At 42.6% G+C, this 24,668-nt stretch overlaps 1 protein-coding gene across 1 annotated transcript in view; it reads left to right on the top strand.

Annotated features, from left to right (window-relative positions):
• The window catches only part of mcm3 (minichromosome maintenance complex component 3), a 42,228-nt gene extending 17,935 nt beyond the window's left edge, over positions 1-24,293 (top strand). The window contains exons 11-17 of the mRNA XM_043695238.1: positions 855-981; positions 15,737-15,887; positions 16,864-17,004; positions 19,278-19,372; positions 19,808-19,920; positions 20,772-20,862; positions 22,560-24,293. Of these exons, the coding sequence (XP_043551173.1) occupies positions 855-981; positions 15,737-15,887; positions 16,864-17,004; positions 19,278-19,372; positions 19,808-19,920; positions 20,772-20,862; positions 22,560-22,758 (917 nt within the window). The 3' untranslated portion in view covers positions 22,759-24,293. The remainder of the gene's footprint in view (positions 1-854; positions 982-15,736; positions 15,888-16,863; positions 17,005-19,277; positions 19,373-19,807; positions 19,921-20,771; positions 20,863-22,559) is intronic.
• The last annotated feature ends 375 nt before the right edge of the window (positions 24,294-24,668 follow it).

The raw sequence follows: 24,668 nt of genomic DNA, 5'->3' as shown, positions 1-24,668 counted from the left end.
GTTGAAGGGAGAGTTTGAGAAGGACAGTCCTTCATGGTAACTCGACTGATGCGGGAATTGAAACCATACTGTTGGCATCACTCTGCATTGCAAACCAGCCAACTGCACTAACTCCTCCCAGAGCTATGTGGGAAAGTGACGTGGAGAAATGAGGAGGAAAGACGGTGGCCGATGGAGTATAATGTGGGGGAATCTGAGACTTTATTTTACTAAGAAGAATAAAAACTATTTTTTAGGTTGCAAAATATTTAATGTTGATGTTGAGAGGGGTTTTATGGACCCTGTACATGAACTACAGTTAATAAGCAGGTACCGCAAGCATTTAGAAAATTAAATTCTATGTCGGCCTTTATTGCTGGCACGTTTTTCAAGGAATGTGGATATCACTGGCAAGAGCAGCATTGGTTACCCATCCTTAATTTCCCTTGAAGCGAGTGTCAACCATATGTGCTCTGGGTTTGGAGTTACATGTGGGCGAGACTGACTAAGGACAGCTGCAATTAGTTCTTACAACAATCACCAATGGGCTTTATGGTCACCATCGCTGAGTCTTGCTTTACATTCCAGATTTATTAATCTCGTTTAAATAAAGGTGTCGAGATGGGATTTAAACTTCTATCCTCCAAAAATTGTCCAGGACCTCTGGATTACAGATCAGTGAAATTGCCACCCCTGTCCCCTGTACTGCAACTTCAAAGAGAGTTTCATTGCTTTTTATTACTTGCCCAGTCATCAGTAGCTGACAGTGGTCATATCATTTTTGTTTGAGAAATGGAATTGGAGGGTTAATGACTTCAATCTCTTAATTCAACACTGCTGATCCCAAATCTGATGTTTGCCATTTTTTTATTTAGCCTTACCTCTGGGCAGTGCAGTTGATATTCTGGCAACAGAGGATCCTGATGCCATTCACGAAGAGGAGCAGGAGCTCCAGATTTATGAAAAACATGACAACCTTTTACATGGAGCCAAGAGACACAGGTAAGTTCCTGTGGAGATTATCAGCAGACAGTGTCATGTAAGCAGCAGTTTAAAAAGCTTCCCAGCTAACAGCCCACACCATCCAATTATAGAACAGAAGGTGTAAACAGTTCCAGATGTATAGACTGTTGGCATTTTCTGATCGGCCACAAGATGGCAGAATTGATGTTTACAGTTGATTTGGTATGTACTGGAGAGTAATGTAGTGTAACTTAATCAATACATTGACCGTTCAGCTCTGTGTGCCTATCCAGTAGACATGGATGGATTAAAACTCTTGGAAATCTGAATTTTGTTGGGAGGATTTACTTGAAACAATAAAATCCTGAGCGGTCTTGTGAAAGGGCTGCTTCCTCTTGGTGGGGAAGCTGGAACTAGAGAGTTACCTGCAAAAGATGAGTTTTTTTTTGAAGATTGTGTGTGTTTGGAACTCTGTTCCTCAAGGACAGAGTTTTTTGAATTTCCTTACTGTAGGTAGATCCTCGCTAAGTGCAAAATGAAAGGTCAAGTGAAGTGAGTAATCAGATCATCCATGATCTTGTGTGATGGCAGAAACTGGAGGGGCCAGATGGTCTACTCCTGCTCCTCATTCATATGTTCTCGTGAACACTGATCTAAGGAAGCCTTTTTTTCCAACAAGGAACTAGTGAAAGCAGACTCGATGGGCTGAGTGGCCTACTTCCACATTTTTATGATCTAAAATTTAATTTTGGGGACTGCAGCGGAGGGAGAATGCTGTTTGTAATGACAGGTTTCTGAACCAACAAGAAGATTTTGTGAAATTTGAAGAAGTATGGAAGTTATCAAAGTGTTCGACTATCAACTTGTATCTGAAGGGATTTCAGGATTCACCAGAATTAATTCTGGTCTTTTCACATGGTAAGACTGTCCTTGGAATAGCGAGAGCGATTTAGCCAAGCGACGTTTTGAAGATTCTAAGCTGTTAAGGCACTGCGGAGGTTCTTGCATTGAGATGGCATTGAACTGAGCTTTATTTGGTACATTCGAGAGGACATTTGATCAGAGACTGCAAATTATTCCTTACCCAAATGTAAGCAATTGATGATGTTTCGAATAACACGTCAATAAAAGGAGCTGGGGTAATACTGTGTAGGGAAAATGGAATTCAGAGCTGTAATGATGAGTGGAGAGGTGATTGCCTTTCCTTTCTCAAGAATATGGAGTTCAATGGGTCTTTGCTGCTTTGGTTCATTTCCAAATAGGCACAGGACAAGATTTGTGCAAATTCATCCTTGCAATATAATTGAATTGATGGGATTTCCACCATGCAGGTTGTGTACAGTCTGAAAATCATGGACTTGGTGGTTTGAGTGGCCTGCAGCTCTTTGATGGTTGTGATGTATTTTGTCGCATTAGTTTGGAAATTGAAACAATCATCTGGAATCTCTGGTATTATGAGACACCAGTGCTAACCACTTATGGTAATGACCGAACTTGTTAAATCTATTTACCGAGAAGTGAATTTCTAGAATTGTACACACTGGTTTCTGTGTTTATTGAGGAAAATGCATGAGCTCACAAATGTTCCTATTTCATCATGTTGTGTAATCACAAAATGTACGGTTCAGCCTGAACTTACGTGAGTTCTGAGAATATCCTGTTGTGCCTCTATTAATGAAAAGTGATTCTCTCTAATGAAACCACATAAAAGACCTCTGTAGTTCTGATCCACCACAACTTTTGAGAAAACTCTTTTGCATGGGCTCTCTGGCTAATAGTGAGGTGAAGTGATTGTACACTCCCTGCCTTCAGATACTGTATTTAAAGAGCACAGAACTGGCTTAGCTTATAATGACAAGGAGTTACAATTGACCCTGTATATTGAAAAGTACTAATTAAGGACTTTGTGGACATGAAGTTTATGTAGTTGCAAGGTGCTGGGTAAAGAGTAGTACAGTAAAGGCAGCTGTGGTGTCAAACACATCTGAGAATAGATTCCTGTATCAGAATGGATTCCTGAAGAAGGGCCTGTGCCCGAAACGTCGAATCTCCTGTTCCCTGGATGCTGCCTGACCTGCTGTGCTGTTCCAGCAATAAAGTTTCAACTTTGATCTCCAGCATCTGCAGACCTCACTTTCTCCTCATTCCTGTATCAGACCCACTTCTTGGGTTTTCTTACCCTCGCCCAGCCTTTTCTTGCTGGGAAATTGGCATTGTATTGTGAATTATAGGGCAGCTTCACAGCTTGTGTTTCCTAAAATACGCTGAAGAACTTGGTGGAGGTAAAATCGAACAAACAGTAGCAATGTCAATGAGAGAGATTGGGCTCACGAATTGTTTAAAGAGGCTGGGATTGAAAAAATGGTGTGCAAGGAATACCGAAAGAAGATTCCAGTTGAGACATGACCACAAATAATGGAATGAAGGATCAAATAGCCAGGGTCTGTGTAAATTCAGTGAATCTGGGAGGGCTAACGCCCTAGCATGAGAATATTGCATTTGAGAAATTGGGGAGGCTGGAGATTACACGAGTTAGCGACCAATACAATGATTGCTCAGGTGGTGCTGTACGATACCATCAGAACAATGGCATTCTGGATGGGTAGAATATAGAATAGGTGGCCAAGACAGTGGTGGGATATTCTTGTTTGGGAATGATAGTGTCACAGTGAAAGAGTTTGGCAGTAGAAAGTCTTGAAGTAAGATTGAGTGAGTATTATAGAATGGTGATTGGTTTTGCCCTCGGTGTGACCTCATGTGTAAGCCCAAGGATGGGAAACTTTCTCTTCTCAGAAGTAGGAGTTGCAAGTAGAAACTGGGACCCAAGGTAATGGAATCGTGGAAGATTTTGTTTTACTCATCATGCGCTCTGACTGCTTTCTTGAGCCCCTGATGTAGGTCAGCTTTTATACTTGCTGAAATGTCTGTTCATTACCGCAGACGATACAATTTTTCTTGTGGAAAGACTGGTTACAGGCTACACAGTAGTCTGTATGATGCCCTAGCTTCTTGTGAAACCAGATTTCTATCTGTGGTGCTTTAGTGCAGAAAAGGAGTTGACTATTCAATGAACCAATGAAGAGATTCAAACATTTCTGTCTTTGACCCAAATAGGATTAGTTAATCACTGTCATGGGGTGAGACACAAACTGGCTGGATACCTGCACATCAACTGAAGCTAAAGTAGAATAATATTGAGGGGGCGTCACAACAGGGTTCCAGCAGATCCTATTGAGTCCCTATCCAGTGAAATATCTGCAGTTTCACTGGAAAGTTACAATTTTCCCCTTTTTAAAACTCCTGTATCCAGCACCAAGTGGACAGTGCAGGACCAGAGTCCCATGTCTTTAAATATAGTTTTGCTTTAAATACAGTACAAGTTCTTTCCCATCAATAAAGCGACACGGACGAGACATCTGAAGCAACACAAGAATGAGTTGGCGTTGACCTAGAACTCTGTAAAGAGCAAATCTGAAGCCCTCTAATCTCTCGGGAAGGGAACTTCCATTCCATTTGAATTGAGTTCCCACTGTGTGACAGGGCAGTGTTAAATGAAACGCATCACTTCAGGTGAGCCCTGACTTGACTGTAATGAAAGTCCACAATAATAGAAAATTAAAGAACGGCAACAGCAGTCAGCGCATCGGGTGTCTGTGAGGATCTACTTAGCTGAAACTGATTTGCCTTTTATGGGAAATTTATTTTAATTCTTTCAGTGATGGGTTGTGATGAAACCACATGATGTGCAGAAATGTTTATGATAATGCCTATGATAAATTTGGGTCTTTGCTGTTTTCAGACCAGCCAAAGGCAGTGATGTTCCATTTTAAGCCATGATAACCATGAAGATATCACAGAGCAATCCTTAATCACCTACAGTGAAAATAATTTCTCAAGTATCTCTATTCCCAATAAGTCAGAAATTCATGGATTCTAATTTTACTTGAACACGGAACACGTATTGACATTTCCTGGGTAGTGCTGAGAGAGGTGGGGTAAGAGGTCCCAGTATTGATGATGACCTGGTCAATTTTCACCCCTGACCAATGTCTGTAATAAGAACTAAACTCTGCATTTGTCTCATTGCAATTCACGGGACCTTTCTGTGCACAGATTGGCTGCTTCATTTGTCCTGAAAGGAATGCTTGCACTTTAAAAGATAACATATGAGGAGAACATTGGAATTACAGCACTTAAAGATTCATGAAACGGTCTGTTGTGTTGAGTTCACGATGGTTTAGATAATAGCTTGAAGAGTAGGGGATGTGGGATCATACTCCATAGTTCTCATGAAGAATTCGATCAGTGTAATTGTTGATGGTCTGAGCGTGGTGTTTCTGTGCTCTCGCATTGAGTGATTCAGGATGCCTTAGGCCTTAGTGGTTTGTGATCATGTGATGGAGCAAGCCTGCAGCAACTGTGATGCAACTGAGACATTTCCTGGAACTGGGTAACGTAACTGAGGTCTTTCAGTAGTATTACAAATTCTGAAATGTCTCGTAGATATTGTCATGTAATAGAGGGTCTTGGGAACAGTGTTCATGCAATACCTACAGTGTGGAAAGAGGCCATTCGGCCCATTGAGTTTGCACCTGACCATCCAAAGGGCATCTCTCTCACTTCTGTGCTCTTTTGTAACTGTGCATTTACCAAGGCCAATCGACCTAACTTATACATCTTTAGACTGTGGGAGGAAATGGGAGCTCCCAGCAGAAACGCACATAAACATGGGGAGCATGTATCACGGACAGTCACCCAAGGCTGAAATCTCTGGTGTTATGAGAGTACAGTGCTAACCACTGAGATATTATCGGTGTGCTGTTTTATTAGATAACTGTTCATTTTGAATACACTGTATAGATTAATGGAGAACTTCAAACCAGAGTCTATGGGAAAACATCACACATAGCCGAAATACTTAGCTACAGAAGCAGTCATCCTAACACCCACAAACAGAGCTGCATCAGTACATTATTTCAATGAGCCACAACGCACTGCAGCATCCAAGAACTACAAACAGCAGAAGAAAAATGCCTATGCAGCATAATCAAGAAGAAGCGGTATCCAATAAATCCAGTCCCCTGATTTCTCAACAACAAGCCCAAACAAGCAGACACAGCACGTCTGGAAGCTCTAGCCACGTTACCATACATCAAAGATATCTCTGAAATGATTTCCAGACTACTCAGACCCCCTTGGCATGGTAGCCCACAAACCTACCAACACACTTAAATAGAACTAATGAACCTAAAGGAACCAGTAAAGCAACCAGCAAAATGAATGTCATCTACAAAATGCCATGCAAGGACTGTAGCAAACACTACATCAGACAAACAGGCAGAAGACTAGCCACCAGGATACATGAACACCAACTAGCCACAAAAAGCCATGACCCACCGCCACTAGTATCCTTGCTTACAAACGAAGAAGGACACCACTTTGACTTGACCCTAGACAAGTTAAACAGAGACATGCAGGAAAATTCCGAGTGGCCTGGCATTCTATCCGGAGCTCCATCAAAAAATACGTCGATTTGGACCCCATCTGCCATTCTCTGAGAAAAAGAACAGGAAATGATATCACCCACCTTAAGAAGGCATGGCGCATAAATAGAAAGAGGCACATACTACCATCACTTCACTGGAGGCTGACTGATGATGTTACCTAATACGGTGACGAAATATCAGAAAACAAACTTGCCAGTTCAGCGAGCAAGTGTAGATCCAGAACGTCAGCCTGAGCTACAGACCTTCACATGTCCCTGCCTCCTGAAATCGCACTTCTCCAAAGGTGTATAATAGATATCTCTGAACAGGCCAATTAGAAAATATCGACAAACATATTATTACACACTTCTGGAGTAGATGGCACTTGAACCTTAGCTTCCTCGTCCAGAGGTAAAGACACTGCACCTGCCCCACGAGCAGTATGAGTTATCTGAACGGTTTGTTAATAACTATCTGTCATCTGAGGGAATGCCTGAGACGTGTCAAGACATATTAATGAAGGTTAAGTTTGTGTGATTCAGTTCTATAAAAGTGGGGAAACTATTAATGAATGCAATATTCAATTCCCTCACTTCCTTCCCTGCATCTTTATAACCCTCACACTGCTCCTCGTGAGTAGTATGGGAAGGAGGTGGGGGTGAGGGCATTGGAGAAGAAGCTGGGTTCTCGCTGTTCCGGTGGACATTGAATGTTACCTTTTTTGTTAATTGGGTTAAAACAAGCAATTGGGTTGGAGGAGGGTGAGTTTTAAGGAGTGTAGCTAACAGAAGCAGCTATCTCACATAAGAGTGGATTAATTCTGTTCAAATAGTTATTTTTTGGAGTATAACTGTGATGTGTTCCTGCTATCCTGTTATGGCCTGAATCATCGGGCACAAATGCAAGTGCTTTTCCTTTTAGTGACCATATTTCCCACATATTAATCTCTTACACCTATCAAAATGGCTCCTGTGCAAACTTTCGAGATGCTTCATTTCCCTTCTCAATTCTGAGCAAAGTTCATTTCACCTCAACTCTGCTCCCAGTCAGTCAGCAAATGTTATCCATGCTGCAATATTTGCTTCAGCTTTCTGAGGAGCCTCTGAAGCAACTTGTGAAAATCCTTTAAACATCCACAGCTTCAGCCCTATTTGAAGAGGAAATTAGATCAAGGTAGCCTCTTAATGAATCAGAAAAAGGTTGCTTGCAAGTGCAGCAGGTCATTAAGAAGGCAAATGGAATATTGTCCCTCATTGCAAGAGGGATGGAGTTTAAAGTAGAGAGTTAATGTTGCAGCTATATAGGGTGCTGGTGAGGCCAGACCTGGAGTACTGGGTACAGTTTCAGTCTCCTTGCTTGAGAACGGATGTAGTGGCACTGGAGGGGGTGCAGAAGAGGTTCACTAAGTTCCAGAGTTGAAAGGTTTGGCTTATGAGGAGAGATTGAGAACATAACATAAGAACATACATGGACGTAAGTACTAGGAGCAAGAGTAGGCCATCAGGCCCCTCAAGCCTTCTCCATCATTCAATAAGATTGTGGCTGATCATTACATGGACTCGGCTCCACTTACCCGCCCTCTCTCCATAATCCTTGATTCCTTTAGTTTTCTACCTTAGCTTTAAAAACATTCAATGAGGAAGCCTCAACCACTTCACTGGGCAGGGAATTCCATAGATTCCCAACCCTCCGGCTGAAGAAGTTCCTTCTCAATTCAGTCTGAAATCTGCTCCCCCTCATTTTGAGGCTATGCCCTCTTGTCCTAGTTTCATCCACCAGTGGAAACATCCTCTCTACTTCTATCTTATCAATTCCCTTCATAATGTTATGTTTCTCCAAGATCCCCCTCATTCTTCTAAATTCCAATGAATATAATCCCAGTTCCCTCAGTCTTTCCTCAGAAGAAAAATTGCTTTCAAAGTCCTTCACTATTCGTCAACTGTCCCGCCATAAAGTCTTTGCTTCCCATCTACTTTAGCCAACTCCTCCCTCATCCTATTGTAGTCTCCCCTGTTTAAGCACAGCACCCTAGTACTAGATTTTATCTTCAGCTTTCCATTTGTATTCCAGATTCAACCATTCTGTGATCGCTCCTTCCAAGAGGATTCCCGTGACATCATTAATTATTCCTTTCTCATTACACAGGACCAGATCTAGGATAGCTTTCTCCCTCGTCAGTTCCATTATATGCTGTTCAAGAAAACTATCACAGACACACTCAACAAATTCCTCCTCAAGGCTACCTGACCAACCTGTTTTGTCCATTTGTCATGTCGACTGAGATTAGACGAGGATTCTGTTCATTGGAATTCAGAAGAATGAGAGGGGATCTTTATAGAAACGTATAAAATTATGAAAGGGATAGATTGTTTCCACTGGCAGGTGAAAGAAGAACCAGGGAGCATAGCCCCAGAATGAGATGGAGTTAAATTTAGGGCTGAGTTGTGGAGGAATCCCAAAGGATTGTGAATCTGTGGAATTCCCTGCTCAGTGAAACAGTTGAAGCTATCTCATTGAATGTTCTTAAGGCAAAGCTAGATTTTTGAACATTAAAGGAATGAAGGGATATTGTAAATGGATGGGTAAGTGGAGCTGAGTCCACGCAAAAGTCAGCCATGAGCTTCTTGAATGGGGGAACAGGCTCACGGCGTCTCGATGGCCTATTCCTGCTCCTGGTTCTAATCTTATGATGTTTTTATATTTGGCTGTTATCAATCCTTGTCGATCACATCATGATTTCATCTTTGAATTTGCCAACTGAGGGACACCATTACCACCTCTAATTTCTCGATCTACGGTAAGATAGTGTACTTATTAGTTATCTCATCCCTTCTCCCAGTGTTAAGGGTTTAATTGATCATACTAATAGTCCAGATGTCTTACTACGTCTTACGGCTCTGGGCAAATGACTGGGCTGTGACATTTAATTACAAGTTGCATCAATTAAACAAAGCAGGAAGGGCAATGAAATATGTTGATGACTAATTTTAGTAGTCATACCTGGGCGTCCTCTTTGTGGAATCAAAGCCACTGATCTGTAGTGTGGTTGAAGTATTAGCAAAGCTGCACCGAGTTATCTGATTGTAAAGTGATGAGTCGAGAAACTTGCATCCTCTGGACCTGCAACACAGACTGACTCACCTCGTAGTCTGGCCAGTGAGTTACTTGTGGCATTGACTGGCTTTGAGTTATCTCACTGAGTCTGGGTTCAGAACAAGTAATCAACATCTGTAAGAAGTTATTCAAAGCAGCTACGCATTTGGCGGTAGTATTTGGGTAACAGGTCACTAACCTGTTATAGTTTTGACCTGGACTAAATTAATTTATAAACCACCTTAACCCCTCCTACCTGGTTTGTAAGTTAAATGTAACGAAACACTGCAGAATCTTGATGTATAGGATGTGTGCTGGCCTTTCTGAAGAAGAATGAGTCAGAGTCTGTCCCTGCAATGTTATCTCTTACTATTGCAGCGGTCTCCTTTTTGGAAGTTACTATTGAATCTGTGTCACTATCACTAGTTGCTTACAAGTGTTTTTCTTATGTCTCCTCTGGTTCTTTTGCCAAGCATCTTCAACTTGTGACCTCCCCTTATTAACCCAACACTTATGTCTTCCTAAATCTTGCGACCTCTTCAAGATCTTAAGAATCTCAATCAAATCTACTCTTGGGTTGTTTTGCAACTAATTGTTAGACTAAGATCAGTTGAGGTCAGTGATCTGCACTGATCTTGGGATCAGATATTTTTCTATTTGTGTTTTAGTTGTGCCCCTGGTGCTGTTGAGCTTCAGCGTGCACAGGCTGTTTTCCACTTGGAGGTTGTAGAAGAGTTGCGCTAAAACATGGGCTGTTCCCTCCACAGACTGAAGGTCTTCTCCCCAAGTCTCCCATTTCCTTGCCCCCAGCCCCCCACAACCACCAGGTTTGTTGCTTCACATAAGATTCCTCTCATTCCCTGTTCATCTCACTCCATCAACAGACCCTTTTAATCCTTTCTCCATTACCTGTTGGGCCGGGGGACCTGTTTCCACACTGTAGGAATTCTAATTCTAGCTCATTCCATACACACACCACCCTCTGCACAATAAGATTGCCTCTTTGATCCCTTTTAAATCTTTCCCCTCTCACCTTAAACCTATGCCCTCTAGTTTTGGATTCCCCTGCCCTGGGAAAAAGACCTTGAGTATTCATCCTATCCGTGCCCCTCATGATTTTATAAACTTCCATAAGGTCACCCCGCAGCCTCCAATGTTCCAGGAGGATGAATTCTAGGAGAATGAATAGCCGCTGGTGGCTGCTGAGTTTCCTTAGCACTTCTGCAATTCTTTTAATTTCAGATCTTCAGCATTCACATTGTTGTGCTTTTATTTTGCTAGTTCTTTGAGGAGGTGACAAGACAGGTCGCGAAGGTCGAGCAGTGGATGTGGTGTATATGGATTTCAGCAAGGCACTTGATAAGGTTCCCTATAGTAGGCTCATTCATAAAGTCAGGAAGTATGAGATACAGAGAGATTTGGCTATCTGGATTCAGAATTAGTTGGCTGACAGAAGGCAGAGAGTGGTTGTAAATGGAAAGTATTCTGCCTGGAGGTCAGTGTTGAGTGGGGTCCCGCAGGGCTCTGTTCTTGGGCCTCTGCTCTTTGTAGTTTTTATAATGACTTGGATGATGAGGTCAAAGGGTGAGTTAGATGACGCAAAGGTTGGAGGTGCCGTGATAGTATCGAGGGCTACTGTAGGCTACAGCGCGACACAGACAGGTTGCAGAGCTGGGCTGAGAAATGGCAGCTGGAATTCAACCTGGATAAATGCGAAGTGAAGCATTTTTGAAGGTCGAACTCAAATGCTGAGTATAGGATTGGAGGCAGGATTCTTGGCAGTGTGGAGGCACAGAGGAATCTCAAAGTTGCCACCCAAGTGGATAGGGTTGTTAAGAAAGCATATGCTGTTTTGGCTTTCATTAACAGGGGGATCAAGTTTAAGAGCTGCAGGGTTTTGCTACAGCTGTACGAGTCCTTGGCGAGACCATACTTGGAATATTGTGTCCAGTTCTGGTCGCCCTACTATAGGAAAGATACAGAGGCTTTGGCGAGGGTACAAAGAAGGTTTACCAGGATGCTGCCTGGACTGGAGGGCTTGCCTTATAAAGAGAGGTTGAATAAGCTCAGACTCAAAGTTTGTGCGAAGATTTGTAGCTCGGGTGCTCGTTGCTGTGGTTCTGTTCGCCGAGTTGGAAGTTTTTGTTGCAAACGTTTCGTCCCCTGGCTAGCCGACATCATCAGTGCTTGGGAGCCTCCTGCGAAGCGCTTCTTTGATGTTTCCTCCGGTGTTTATAGTGGTCTGTCCCTGCCGCTTCCGGTTGTCAGTTTCAGCTGTCCGCTGTCGTGGAGAGAAAAGCTCAGAGAAGGAGGAAGAGAGGTGACCTGATCGAGGAAAACAAGATAATGAGAGGAACGGATAAAGTCAATAGCAGAGACTTTTCCCCAGTGCAGGATTGACTGGTACGAGGGGTCATAGTTTTAAGATATTAGGAGAACGGTATAGAGGAGACGTCAGAGGAAGGTTCTTTATGCAGAGTTGTGAACGCATGGAATGCGTTGCCAGCGGTGCTGGTGGAAGCAGAGTCATTAGGGACATTTAAGTGACTACTGGACATGCACATGGATAGCAGTGAGTTGAGGGGTGCTTCGGTTAAGTTATTTTATTTTACATTAGGATTAACCCTCGGCACAACTTCGTGGGCCAAAGGGCCTGTTCTGTGCTGTACTTTCCTATGTTCTATGTTTAGTGGTGAGGTACATATATGCCCCTGCTTCTCGTCACCCAAGTAGAAACTAGAGAAGAGACATGCTTTTGACGCTTTCTATCTTGCTCTCATCAGGGCAGATAGAAAAATGCTAAATTGCAAAGGGAGTAATAATTTATAGGGTGAGGTAAGTGGTACTGATTGTTGAGATGTTGCCGTAGAATGTGTACCTTGGAGCTCGACATCAAGAGTCGAGACCAGATAGCTTCCCTTTTTTCATTCAGCAATCTCTTATCGCTCCTTAAATCTGGTGTTCAAGCTTCTGTCCTGATCAGTGCAAGGTAAAAAGCTTTGAAAGCATCTCTTCTTGGAAATCCTCCGGTTCTGTGCTGGAAAGTGACTTAAGTGGAAAGGTCGATCTAAGTGCAATGTGGGTTGTTCAGATGTAATCATCCTTCTTTGTGATCTCTTGAGGGATTTGGGTGGCAAAGTGGGATTGACGAAGTCAGCAATAATTTAGCTTGAGGTTTGCACGTGGTTGCTAGGAATTCTACTGTACATTAGTTGTTCTTGTGTCCATTTTGTAGAGGTGAGGGGAATACTCATTACTGGGAGTAAGAGGAGTCTGAGCTGCTTTTTCTCTTTATGTGGGAGGCATTTTCTTACAATCGACCTCTGGACAAACTTGCTTCGTTCTCTGTTCTCGACCTTGCACTGCCAACGGATCTATCCTAAATGGAGGTGGTATTGCAGGGTTAAGTTAACCTTACTGAGTCTTTTGCACTAAGGATTAGACAGTAGCACTGTGCCCCTTATAGTAGCACTGAGTGAGGTTTTAACTGATATATTTACAGGAAATAGATTTGTGCAGTTGTTTCATGATATCGATCAGTTAAATACAGATAAAGTAAAGCTGGTTAAATATTAGTAATCTTGTCACGCTTTTTATTTATTTTTGTAATATGAAAATTATCAGTTCTGATCAGTAGGGGTACTGGAGAAGTACAGAAGAGATTCACTAGTATGACGCCAGAACTAGAGGTTTTACTATTTTGGAAAGGATTTGAGGCTTATTGGCTTGGAGAAGGCTGGATTTCTAACTTGTTTTGATGGTGTACGGGACTTGAGCTGGCTTTAAGTAGGTTTCCTTTTATGTTATAACTTCCTGGTGCAGCAGCTTCTCATAGCCAGTTCAAAAAAGTCAGTGGCCTTGTGGATAATTAATTGAGTAACTCTGAGTTAAGGATAAGTTAAACATCTGAGTTGGGTGGCATGGTGGCACAGTGGTTAGCACTGCAACCTCACCGCACCAGTGACCCAGGTTCGATTCCTGCCTCAGGCGACTGTCTGTATGTTTGCACATTTTCCCCGTGTCTGCGTGGGTTTCCTTCAGGTGCTCTGGTTTCCTCCCATAATCCAAAGATGTGCAGGTTAGGATTGGCCATGCTAAATTGCCCAGAGTGTTAGGCGCATTAGTGAATATAGGGTAAGGAGAATGGGTCTGGGTTGGTTACTCTTCAGAGGGTCGGTGTGAACTTGTTTCCACACTATATGGAATCTAATGTAATCGTACAACTCAAGCTGAGGAACCCAGATCAACCCTGAGTCAAAATCTCTAGTTGGAACTGGTTGTGAGGATCTTTAATGTTCAACAGAATACCTCTACAGGAATATGTGACCGTGAGGAGGTCTTCTGAATGCTTTGAGCTTTTTCTGCTATTCTGTTAGTTTGAGGCTGCTCTGACTGTTACTCCATATTGTTTGGATTTTTGAGTTTAAGGATAAAACAGAAAGTGCTGGAAATACCCTGCAGGGTGGGAGTGTTGGGGAAATGGCAATAATCTGGGCACACGTTTACTTTTGCGATAACCAGCTCAAGATCTTTGTGGAAACAGTGCTTCCTGGCATTACTGTATTTTAGTTCAAATTAAGTGACGTACAAGAGACCTTGGAGTCAGTGCTGTGGGAAATGTCGCACTCGTGTTCATGGTCCTCACAAGCGAATATCAAGGGATATAGAAACTCACTGTACACTGGTAGCCAGGCTCTCTATATTTTTGTTTTTCATAATGACTGAAGAAATTATTTTAATGAGCTATACAGCGCAGTGGTGATGTGAAAGTCTAGTCGGTAGCTAGATATGATTAACTCTATTTCTGATTAGTCGTGAGAAATAAATACTAGATGCTGTCACTGGGTGCGAGATCTTTATTGTTTGAAGAGAGTTGGTATCTCTCGTACTCACTAATCTTGTCTCTGTGAAGGGTAACTCATCACTAAATATTGTTTTGATTCTTGTGTTTGTTCTTCTCCTAATCTGATGGCACATAGGAGCAGGAGGAGGCCATTCAGCCCCATGAGCCTGTTCTGTCATTCAGTGTGATCTTGACTGATCCATGGCCAAACGCCATATATCTGCCCTTGGACCATATCCTTTTGTACCTTTGCTTAACTCTATCTCAGATTTAAAATGAACAACTGATTCAGCATCCACTACATTTTGTGAAATTGTGGTCCAACCCTCTACCATCCTGACACCCTCCTGAATGGTCTAGCCCTAATTCTTAGACAATGTCCCCTAGTTCCAGAATCTCTAACAAGTGGAAGTAATTTATCTTTATCTAGCCTGTCATTTCCTGTTAGTGTTTTGAACGCTTTGATCAGATCATGCCTTAACCTTTTAAATTTTAGAAAATACAGGCCTACTTTGTATAATCTCTCCTCCAAATTTAAACCCTGATGTACAGGTATCATTCTTGTAAACCTACGATGTGCACTCTGCAAGGCTAATATATCCTCAAGGTGTGGTGCCCAGATTTGTCCACAGTATTCCAAGTGGGGTCTAACTAGGGTTTTCTGTAACTGCAGCGTAACATCTGCACATTTGTACTCCAGTCCTCTTGATATAAAGCTTTCCTGATTGTATTCTGCATTTGATGATAATCTGTGTTATGTTATGTTCTGGAATTCACTTCGTGGTCATTGTGGGTCAGTACACCGCAGGTGGACTGCAGTGGTTCAAGAAGTTAGCTCACCACCACCTTCTCAAGGGCAACTAGGGTCTAAAAATGAACGGCTCATGCCCGAAACGTCAATTCTCCTGCTCCTTGGATGCTGCCTGATCTGCTGCGCTTTTCCAGCAACACATTTTCAGCTCTGATCTCCAGCATCTGCAGTCCTCAATTTCTCCCAACTAGGGACAGCCAATAGATGCTGGCCAGCCAGTGATGCCCATGTCCCACAATGAATTATTTTTTAATAAACCTGTTTGTGATATTTTAAAGATCTATGCACCCAGGCTTCCCAACTCCTTTGGACATCTACCGTATTTAACTACTTTACCATAGAAAGTACCTTGATTTATCCTTTTTTAGTCCAAAATGTTTTGTGGCTACTATTAGAGCAATATGACCATTCACAAACTCTTTCCTTGGACTGGTTGACTTTGCCTTCAACGTCCAGAGATACACAATGGGCATTGCCATGTTATTGTTGCTCACATGTCCTGTACCTTTGTCTAACTTGGTATGATAACCAAATGATTTGCCTAATGCTCTTGTGTTGCAGGGAGAAGATTGTCAGCATGGAGTTCATGCGCAAGTACATCCACGTTGCAAAGATTGTTAAACCCGTGCTCACTTCTGAGGCCGCAAACTACATTGCAGAGCAATACTCCAATCTGCGCAATCAGGACCAGATGAGTTCTGATGTTGCTCGGGTTTGTGGATTTATTTATATCACTAGCTTTTCACAAAGAATTTCTTTGAAGCTATTTCATGCATTTCCTGATCATGTTTCTTTATGATTGATACACACCTTGATGGAGTGGCCCAGGTATCTGGGCACACTTGTTCTCCCTCAGCTTTGTTGGTTGATAGGGTGGCCCTTTGTTTGTTGTATGGGTTGTGTATGGGAAGTGGGGAATGCTGTGTGCTGGTGGCTGCTGCTGAATCAATCACTCCCCACCCCAAGGGTGTTTGTGTCGGGGAGGGTGATGTTTGTGAGAAAGAGCCCCTGGATATTATGATCAGCTAATCTCTCAGCCACACTTTGGCCTTGTTTGTACTGTAATGGGTCTTGGTAACTTGTTGAACCAACCTGCTTCTTGTAGGTTTACCTTCCTCTTAAGAGCACTTCTTCATGTTGTCATGCCCTGGAAACCTGTATCCTTGGGCACTGGTTTACCGGTTTCTTTGAGAGGGGAGGGGAACCCTGTTTCACATCTTCAGTTTTGAGCTCAGTGTCAGATTGTTGATGGCAGCTGGAGTTTTGCCCTTCTATGTCACACATGCCATCTAAGGGAGTTGGTGGGGAGGGGGGCAAGCTGTTTCATTGCCATTGTGTTTTAAAGGTGAATAGTTTCAAAGTAAAATGTCACTGCATTTGATTTCCTCCTCCTCTTTGCCTTAAGCTGCCTCGGCTCCAGCTCATGCATGTGTGTGTGTGTGCGCGCGTGCATAACTTGCTCTGCAAAGTCAACTCTTCATACAAGCTGTGGTTTAACTAGTTATGTTCGCTCTCTCTCTCTCGCTCTCTCTCTCTCTCTCTCTCGCTCTCTCGCTCTCTCGCTCTCTCGCTCTCTCGCTCTCTCGCTCTCTCTCTCTCTCTCTCTCTCTCTCTCTCTCTCTCTCTCTCTCTCTCTCTCTCTCTTCATCTCCAACCCCCACCTCTGTCTCTTCCCCAACCCAATTCAGACTTCACCTGTCACAGCCCGAACTCTGGAGACCTTGATCAGACTGTCAACAGCTCATGCCAAAGCCCGTATGAGCAAGACAATAGACATGCAAGATTCAGAAGCAGCAGCTGAGCTGGTTCAGTTTGCGTACTTTAAGAAGGTGAGAACATCTTGTAGCATACACTTTTAACAGTACAGTCCACAGTTAGTGAGGGCATAATTTCTGTACCTTACACAATGTTTCTGATAATGGCGATTATATATAGTTGTTACACTCAAATGAATTAAGATCTATGTCAGGTGAGCAGTGACCTCTTGAATGGTAGAGCAGGCTTGAATGGTCTACTCCTCCTATTTCTCACATTTCCTATGCAGTGGCAGAGTTTCCCAAAGTGGAAGGGATGAGGAACCCCTATGAGGCAGCAATGGTTGCCAGGGAGCTCCCACCAAGTTTCAGCAGCTCTGCTCCACTTCCTCATTTTCAAGCCTCGAAATGAAGTCTCAGTGGGAGAAAGTTTGGGCAGCAATGTGCTGTTGTGACACAATTGTAACCAGTGCACTGATTGCAGTAGAAAGCACCTTGTCCCAAACAGGTACAATATGCTTAATAAATACCAAAAGAACTGCAGATGTTGTAAATCCGAAACAATAAAAGAAATTGCTGGAAAAACTGAGGTCTGGCAACACCTGTGGAGAGAAAGCAGAGCTAGTCTTTTGAGTCCAGTGACGACTCTTCAGAAGCAAGATCAACTTTGGCTCAATGGGGAGTGCAGGAGGGCATGCCAGCACCAGACATAACTAAAAATGAAGTGAAGCTACCAAACAGCATCAGCGGCAAGTGATGGACAGGGCTAAGCAATCCCACAACCAATGGATCAGATGTAAACTCTAGTTTTGCCACATTCTGATAAGAATGGTAGTGACAATTAACTTCATGGATAAACCTTCACAAAGATCCCTCTCCTCCAAGATAGGGGGAGCCAAGCATATTGCTGCAAATATTTCCACTTTCTCCTTTGCACTAATCTTCAGCCTGAAGTGTCGAATGTGAAGTAACTCCAGAGAGACCAGTACCCCATCACTAAGTCACTCTTTATTTTCCCGTGGAAAGCCCTTGACACGGATCAAGCTCCTTTATAGCCAGCTCAGAGTGTCAGGATGTCTGACACTCTTGTTTTTTTTTTAACCCCCACACTGCCGCCTAACTGCAGTAGTGCTTATTTTTTTCCCTAGCACCCATGTGTGTGTGTGCAGGTGTGAGACACAGTGAAAGACACAAGGTGCACGAATCTTTATTCAGTTTCCACCACCAGGAAGAAAGGAAACACCTGAGTGCACTCTTGTTTATCTCTGTCAGCCAGGGCCCCCTGATTGGACAAAGTTAACAGCCCCAATCAGGGAACTCCCATTCTATGTGGTCCACCTGGCTGACCTTATTGCAATCACTGCAGAGTGGTGATTCATGTCGGTCTCTTGTTCCTGATGAAGGGCTTTTGCCCGCAATGTCGATTTTACTGCTCCTCGGATGCTGCCTGAACTGCTGTGCTCTTCCAGCACCACTAATCCAGGTCTCTTCTAGAGGTCTAATGCCAAGACTTCCCAACTCTGTGTCATTTTCACCTAAAATGCTCAAAGCTCATGGAGGTCTTAGATTGTGAGCTCCCTTACAAGCAAGGTATACAATTCTTAAGGTCAGAACTACCACCTTGCACGACCCCGCTGTAAGTTTGCAGCTGCGATACTGATTAAATGTCCAGTGGTTTTGCTGGAATTCTGACCTCCATCATCCATCATACTGCCCTTCAAGTTAATGGCCTTTTGCTTCAGTCTAGTTTTCCCAACCACATACCGTGTGTTGCTTTTATTAAGGAACCAATGCATTAAGACATTTTTAAATTAGTTTTATCCTTACAACTACTCTTACTGGAATGGTGCTATTATTGTCTGTTAATCAGCTCAGGTTGTATCAGAGGATTGGGTTAGTAATGTACCCAAGGATAGAGTTAGAAGTGTACATGAGAACAGTATGATGGGATGTGGACATCACAGGCTGGGCCAGCATTTATTGTCCATCTCTACTTGCCCTGGAGCTGCTGGTGGTGAGCCACTGAGGTTAATTCCAGCATTTTGACTGAGCGACCCTGAAGAAAGGGTGCAGTTTAGGACATTGTATAACTTGGAGGGAACTTACAGTTTAACACCATGCTGTCATTGTGGAAGAAGAGTCTGCATTAAATGTTTTGAGCTCTGTGTGTCAATGTGCTGTAGGAATAGCCGATTATTCTCACACCCATGCAGTTCTGTTACATACCAACAGGAGCAGTCTAACTACTGCTCATTGGATCCTATTCCTCCCTGTCACGGAGATCCGATTGAAGAAAAATGTTCATTTTCCCAGACAGCCATCGAGCTCTAATGTTATGTTTTGTGTAGGTTTTGGAGAAAGAGAAGAAACGTCGCAAAGAAGAGAGTGATGTGGAAACTGAGGAAGAAGAGGTAATCCAGGATGATGGAGATAGCAAGAAGAGGTAAGAGTATACAGTGCAAGAACGTGCACAGAGCACTGGCAAATCCAGGCGCTTATTTGTTTACATGTGTGCATCAGTAAGGTGTGTCCAAGATCACGGATTTAATTGAACTTTGTTCTTGACAGTTGCTGCACACTGCAGGAGCTCACTGTATTCTCAGGTGGGGCCCTGTCTCGTGAAGAGGCCTCCGGTTTAAGACTGAAGTACTCTCCTGATTGGTAATGGGCATGTAATGAAATGACGGTCTTTGAGAGGCTTAAGCATAAGCTTAATGCAGTCTTTCGTTTGACATCAATTACCGCCTTCTCTTTCTTGGTATTAATGGATGCCCACACAAAAAGCATGAAACATTGTCTCAGTTGATGAGACAGTAACTGGGAGAGTTGTATTTGTTTGCAGTGTGTGTAATAAAGCTGTCAACTCTGGTCATCTTAGGAGGAAAAGTCGAGCTAAAGATGGTGAAAGCAGGAAAAAGAGACGGGAGCTAAAGGAGGGTGAGCAGTATGATCCCTATGACTTCAGTGACGCCGAGGAAGAAACTCCTGATGGTAAGTCCAGTTTTTTTTCTCGATGCAGTCTGAGTGTATGACAGCCATGCATTCAGGGGGGTGGTGGACTTCCTGTCTGCAGTTTGGATTGCATAGTGAGAGGTGACTTGGCTGTTCATCACCAAAACCTTTTGAGCTATCAGAAAACAGATTCATATTTTGACTGTCAAAAAGTGCAATTGCTAGCTTTGAGGTTGGTTAATCAAGGCCCAAGTAGTAGTGATTAGCTATTAAATCTAACAGGTACATTAGATCAAATTAGCAATCTCGTCTAGTGACAAGGTTGGCATAACAGTGACCTAACTCAGCTGAGTGTTCCTTTGCATAGCTCCTGGGTGTTTCACTAACTGTAACATTATTCTGAATCTTAATCTCATTGAGTGCTGATTATTAATGCTCTTTTTTGTTTGCAATTTTCATGAATTGAGACTTGAGGTAGCGTGAGGGTTTGAGTTGAAAGATTTCTGCTCTGCTCCTAGAGGAGTGGAGGTTGGACATGAACAATGACTCCATCTTCCAAAACTCAGCAGTCAGGAGGTGAGGTGGGTGATCTCTTCACCAGTGGACAATAGGTGACTCTGCTTAGACATAAATCCTCTTCCCTCCTTAAGAGATGTTGAAAGAGAAAACCAAACCATTTACCTAGACATTGGTCAAGTACTGAAATCAACATTAAAGAAGTCTTCAACAGTTCGTTTTGCAAATCATACTGTGATCAGCCAAATCCACCTGGTGTTATGAAAGAAAAGTCCTGTTTGATGAAGAAACTTTTTTTTTCATGCATGCAGCTAGTAGGGTAGGTGTAGTTTACCTAGATTATGATTAAGATTCTGATGTTATTTGCCCCTCAGTCCTACCACATACTCCAATGACCGTAGAGCCAGAGGACCAGATGGACACCAGTGATGAAGCTGCTAAGAAGTCTGAATTGAGTGAGCAAAGGTGAGTCTTATCAGTATCCTGAAACTGTGACTAACGCTATCAGCAATGGAAAAAGGCTCTTTGGTCCATTGTGTCCATGCTGGTTAAAAACAACCATCTAACTTTTGTAATCCCATTTTCCAGCATTTGGCCCGTAGCTTGGTATGCTTTGACATCGAGGGATACATCTAAATACTACTAAAATGTGATGGATTTCTGCCTCTACCATTCTTACAGGCATTGGGTTCCAGGTTCCCACCACCCTCTGGGTGAGAAGGCTTTTCCTCACGTCTCTGCTAAACCTCCATCAACGGGCAATGTTTCTTCCTGTCTACCCTATCGATGCCCCTCGTAATGTTTCGGGCAGATTTAGATTGCGTGAATGAAAAATAATCTGGTAGATGGGGTATAATGTTGAAAAGTGTGAAGTTGTTCACTTTGTCAGGAAGAATAAAAGGCAGAGTTGTGTTTAAATAGAGACCGACTGCAGAATTCTGAGGTGCAGAGGGATCAAAGCATTCTGGTACATGAGCCATGAAATGTTAATATGGAGATACAGCACATAATCAAGAAAGCTAATGGGATACTGTCCTTTAGTACAAGACAAATTGAACAATAAAATACAGATGTTCTCCAGTTATACAGAACATTGAGACCACATCTTGAATACCTTGTGCAATTTTGGTTTCTTTACTTAAGGGAGTCTGTTGGAGGTAGTTCAGAGGAAGTTTATGGGTTAATATCTGGGTTGTCTTATGAGGAAAGTTGGACAGACTGAACTTGTTTCTGCAAGAGTTTCGAAGAGTGAAGGGTCACTTGATTGTAGTGTATTTAATTCTGACAAGGTGGATGTGGAAGAGATGTGTCCTCTTTTGAGCCAGTCCAGCATTAGAGGATGCTTGGAAAATTAGGGATCACGCTTTCAGAACAGAGATAAATAAACTTCTGTTTTCTGAGTAATGCATGACTTTTGATTTCTCTGCCTCATTGAACAGGGGGCTAGGTTCTTGTTAGGCAGGGAACCGAGGGTCCACAGGGAGATAAATGGGAATGTGGAATTCCAAACAAAGCTAATCAGCTTGATCTTACTGAATGGTGCAACAAGCTTGAGGGACCGTATCTCCTCCTCCTAATTCATACATTCTCATGTTATGAGTGATATCAGGCAAAGTAAACTGACCTTAATCAGCAGGATGAACATTCCAGCTTTACTGAAGGAGCTAGGTCTCTTGTTACACATTGATTTGGGAATTGATTCTTCTCTATGGGAATTTAACTTGAAGGACCAAATTGTCATAGATTGAAAGTTTGGGGCAAGTGCTGTATGACAAAGAGAAAAATGGTGTGTTTACACATTTTCGAACTTTTTGGACTCCCTTTATGGAGGCACATGAGCACAAACACGCAGGGGTTAATCTCAGAGCGTTCTAATTTAAGATGACTGTAATCTGAACAAGACTGACATTGATAGAGCTCATCTCCCAGTCCCTCTGGTTAACAAATAAATAAAACATAGTATTGGGGGAGAACCATAGAATCGGAATATCTTGATGTTTACAGTATGATGCTGCACACTGAGCTTGAGCTCAAGCTCAATATATTCTTACGCTATTATTCTGCTCCATTCTGTATTAGGTAACTGTACTTTGATCATACTTCCTCGAGGATATTTGTATGCACTATTTGTGGGTTTCAACATGTCTTTAATTCTGGCACAGGTTCAAACAATTTAAAGCTGCTCTCCTGGATGCTTTCAAGACTGCACATGCTCAGTCCCTTGGCATGCAGACTCTGATGGCATCGATCAACAAAGGTAATGAGACGCCATTCTCTGATGTGGAGGTGCAGACTGCCTTGGACAAGATGCAGGAAGACAACCAGATTATGGTGTCAGATCAGATCATCTTCCTGATCTAATGACAATGGTGTTTGTCAATTGAGTGAGGGGGGAGTTCATGGAGTGAATCCGTGTCCAGCTGATTTAATTCACCACTCTTATCAAAGTATAAATTCTGTCTAAAGGATGTCCCACAATTTAATGCACCCAATCCTGTTGTATATAATTCAGATTTCAGCTGAATGCTTCCAACCCTGGTATCTTGCCCCATCCTTGTACGCTCTCACATCTCTCAAATTGCTTCAATTTCAGTACGTGGGTTACTTGACCACCATGTTGGGCACTGTTTGAATCTTTTAATGTTGTCGATAAGATGGAAGTACAGCCAGATGCAGAGGGCACATTATCTTTAGCTCTGAAGAAAAGAAAGTGATTTTCAACGTTTGTATGCAAGCTAATCTCATTAGGTTCCCAAGAACTGTTTGTGCAGTTGGAGAAGAAGCTAACTTATTGATCTTTAATTCAAGGTGTTAGTCTAATGTAGAGCCCCAGAATTCGGGGGCCATGTGGGGTGGTTAAGTGGTATGCATCTTTGAAAGACTTGCAATAGAGGTACTTCAAAAGACGTTTTCTGTTGACTATCAGTAACTCCTGTCAGATCTGGTGTTTGGTGTGGTTGGAGGGGGCGGAGGCTGGAGTTGATTTTAATCTTTGTTGAACAGAGGGATTACATTTTGTTCCTGGCAATTTTGCAGGTACCAAAAGTTAATGAAAACTGGGATTTTAGATTGAAGTGAATCAGGGAGTGGTATTTGCCTCTGGGCTACGCATGATCTATCAACCAGTCACAAAAACACTGATTTGGGGAAAATCGTAGGGAGTGGAATGCTGTTCTCCACGTTTTGGCTTGGAAATTACTGCAAGACTTGGCAATACTTTCTCACTACGTTTTTTTTAAAACATTCATTCATGGGAGTGAATGTTTCTGGCTGGGCCAGCATTAATCGCCCGTTCCCTTTTGCCCCCAGAGAAGATGATAGTGTCCTGCTACTTTGAATTGCTGCAGTCTTGTGTTCTGCAGGTAGATGCACAATGCCCTTAACACATGGACTGCAGCAATTCAAGAAGGCACCTCACCACCACCACCTCCAGGGCAACCAGGGTGGACAGTAAATCCTTGTCCAGTCAGAGACACCCACATGGCAACAGAGAAAAAATGCATGCAGTGAGAAAATGTCACCAACCCATTGTAAATTCCAAATGAAATAATGGGTTAGTCAGTGGAATCCCATTTCCCTGGCGTTCAGACACAGTAACTTTGCATTGAAGCAGCATCCTCGCAAGAGGTAATCACTATACACCATCCAGTGTAAAATGCCCAGAGCTTGTTATGATCCACTGGCAGCAAAGATCCAGACTTACAGGTCCATTGAAAACTGGCATCACATCTCTCTTTCAAGTATTCCATTTAACCCCAGCAACAGTTTGCTAACGGATGGATAACACTTGGTTAACTCTCACTGAAGGTTGGGCAGAGAGGCAAACAATAAGCTGTGTTGAACTTGTGTTATGTGCTTTTGTTTTGTTTCGATAATAAAGCTGAGTTTTTACTTTTTTTTGTGGAATGTTCAGTTCAAATAAGGATTAATTATTTTTGGTTTCAATATGAGATGTTCCAGTTGTAGAAATTGTGTGTAAGATCATAATGGAAAGAAATGTATGTCTTGTTCCGACTGCAATATCTTCTGACCTTGTTTTTTTGTTCTACTTTCATACATTCCATCTAGGTCTACTCACTAACTTGTAGAGACCATTCTTAGTTCATTTGTAATTTGCGGTTTCAAGAACCGCTTTTTTTAGTTGTAGTTTTTTTTGCACTCAGATTTTCACAGCGCATTATGGTATTGCTTTGGCGTTCCTTCTATCCTGAAGATGAAGATTCATTCTCATTCCTTTTTAAAAAGCTGGAAAACTGTAAGAATGTAGCTGC

The sequence above is a fragment of the Chiloscyllium plagiosum genome, chromosome 9, assembly GCF_004010195.1.
Source record: "Chiloscyllium plagiosum isolate BGI_BamShark_2017 chromosome 9, ASM401019v2, whole genome shotgun sequence".
NCBI classification, from domain to species: Eukaryota; Metazoa; Chordata; class Chondrichthyes; order Orectolobiformes; family Hemiscylliidae; genus Chiloscyllium; species Chiloscyllium plagiosum.
The sequence above is the reverse complement of the archived record's forward strand: the minus strand, read 5'-3'. Positions and strand labels throughout refer to the sequence as shown.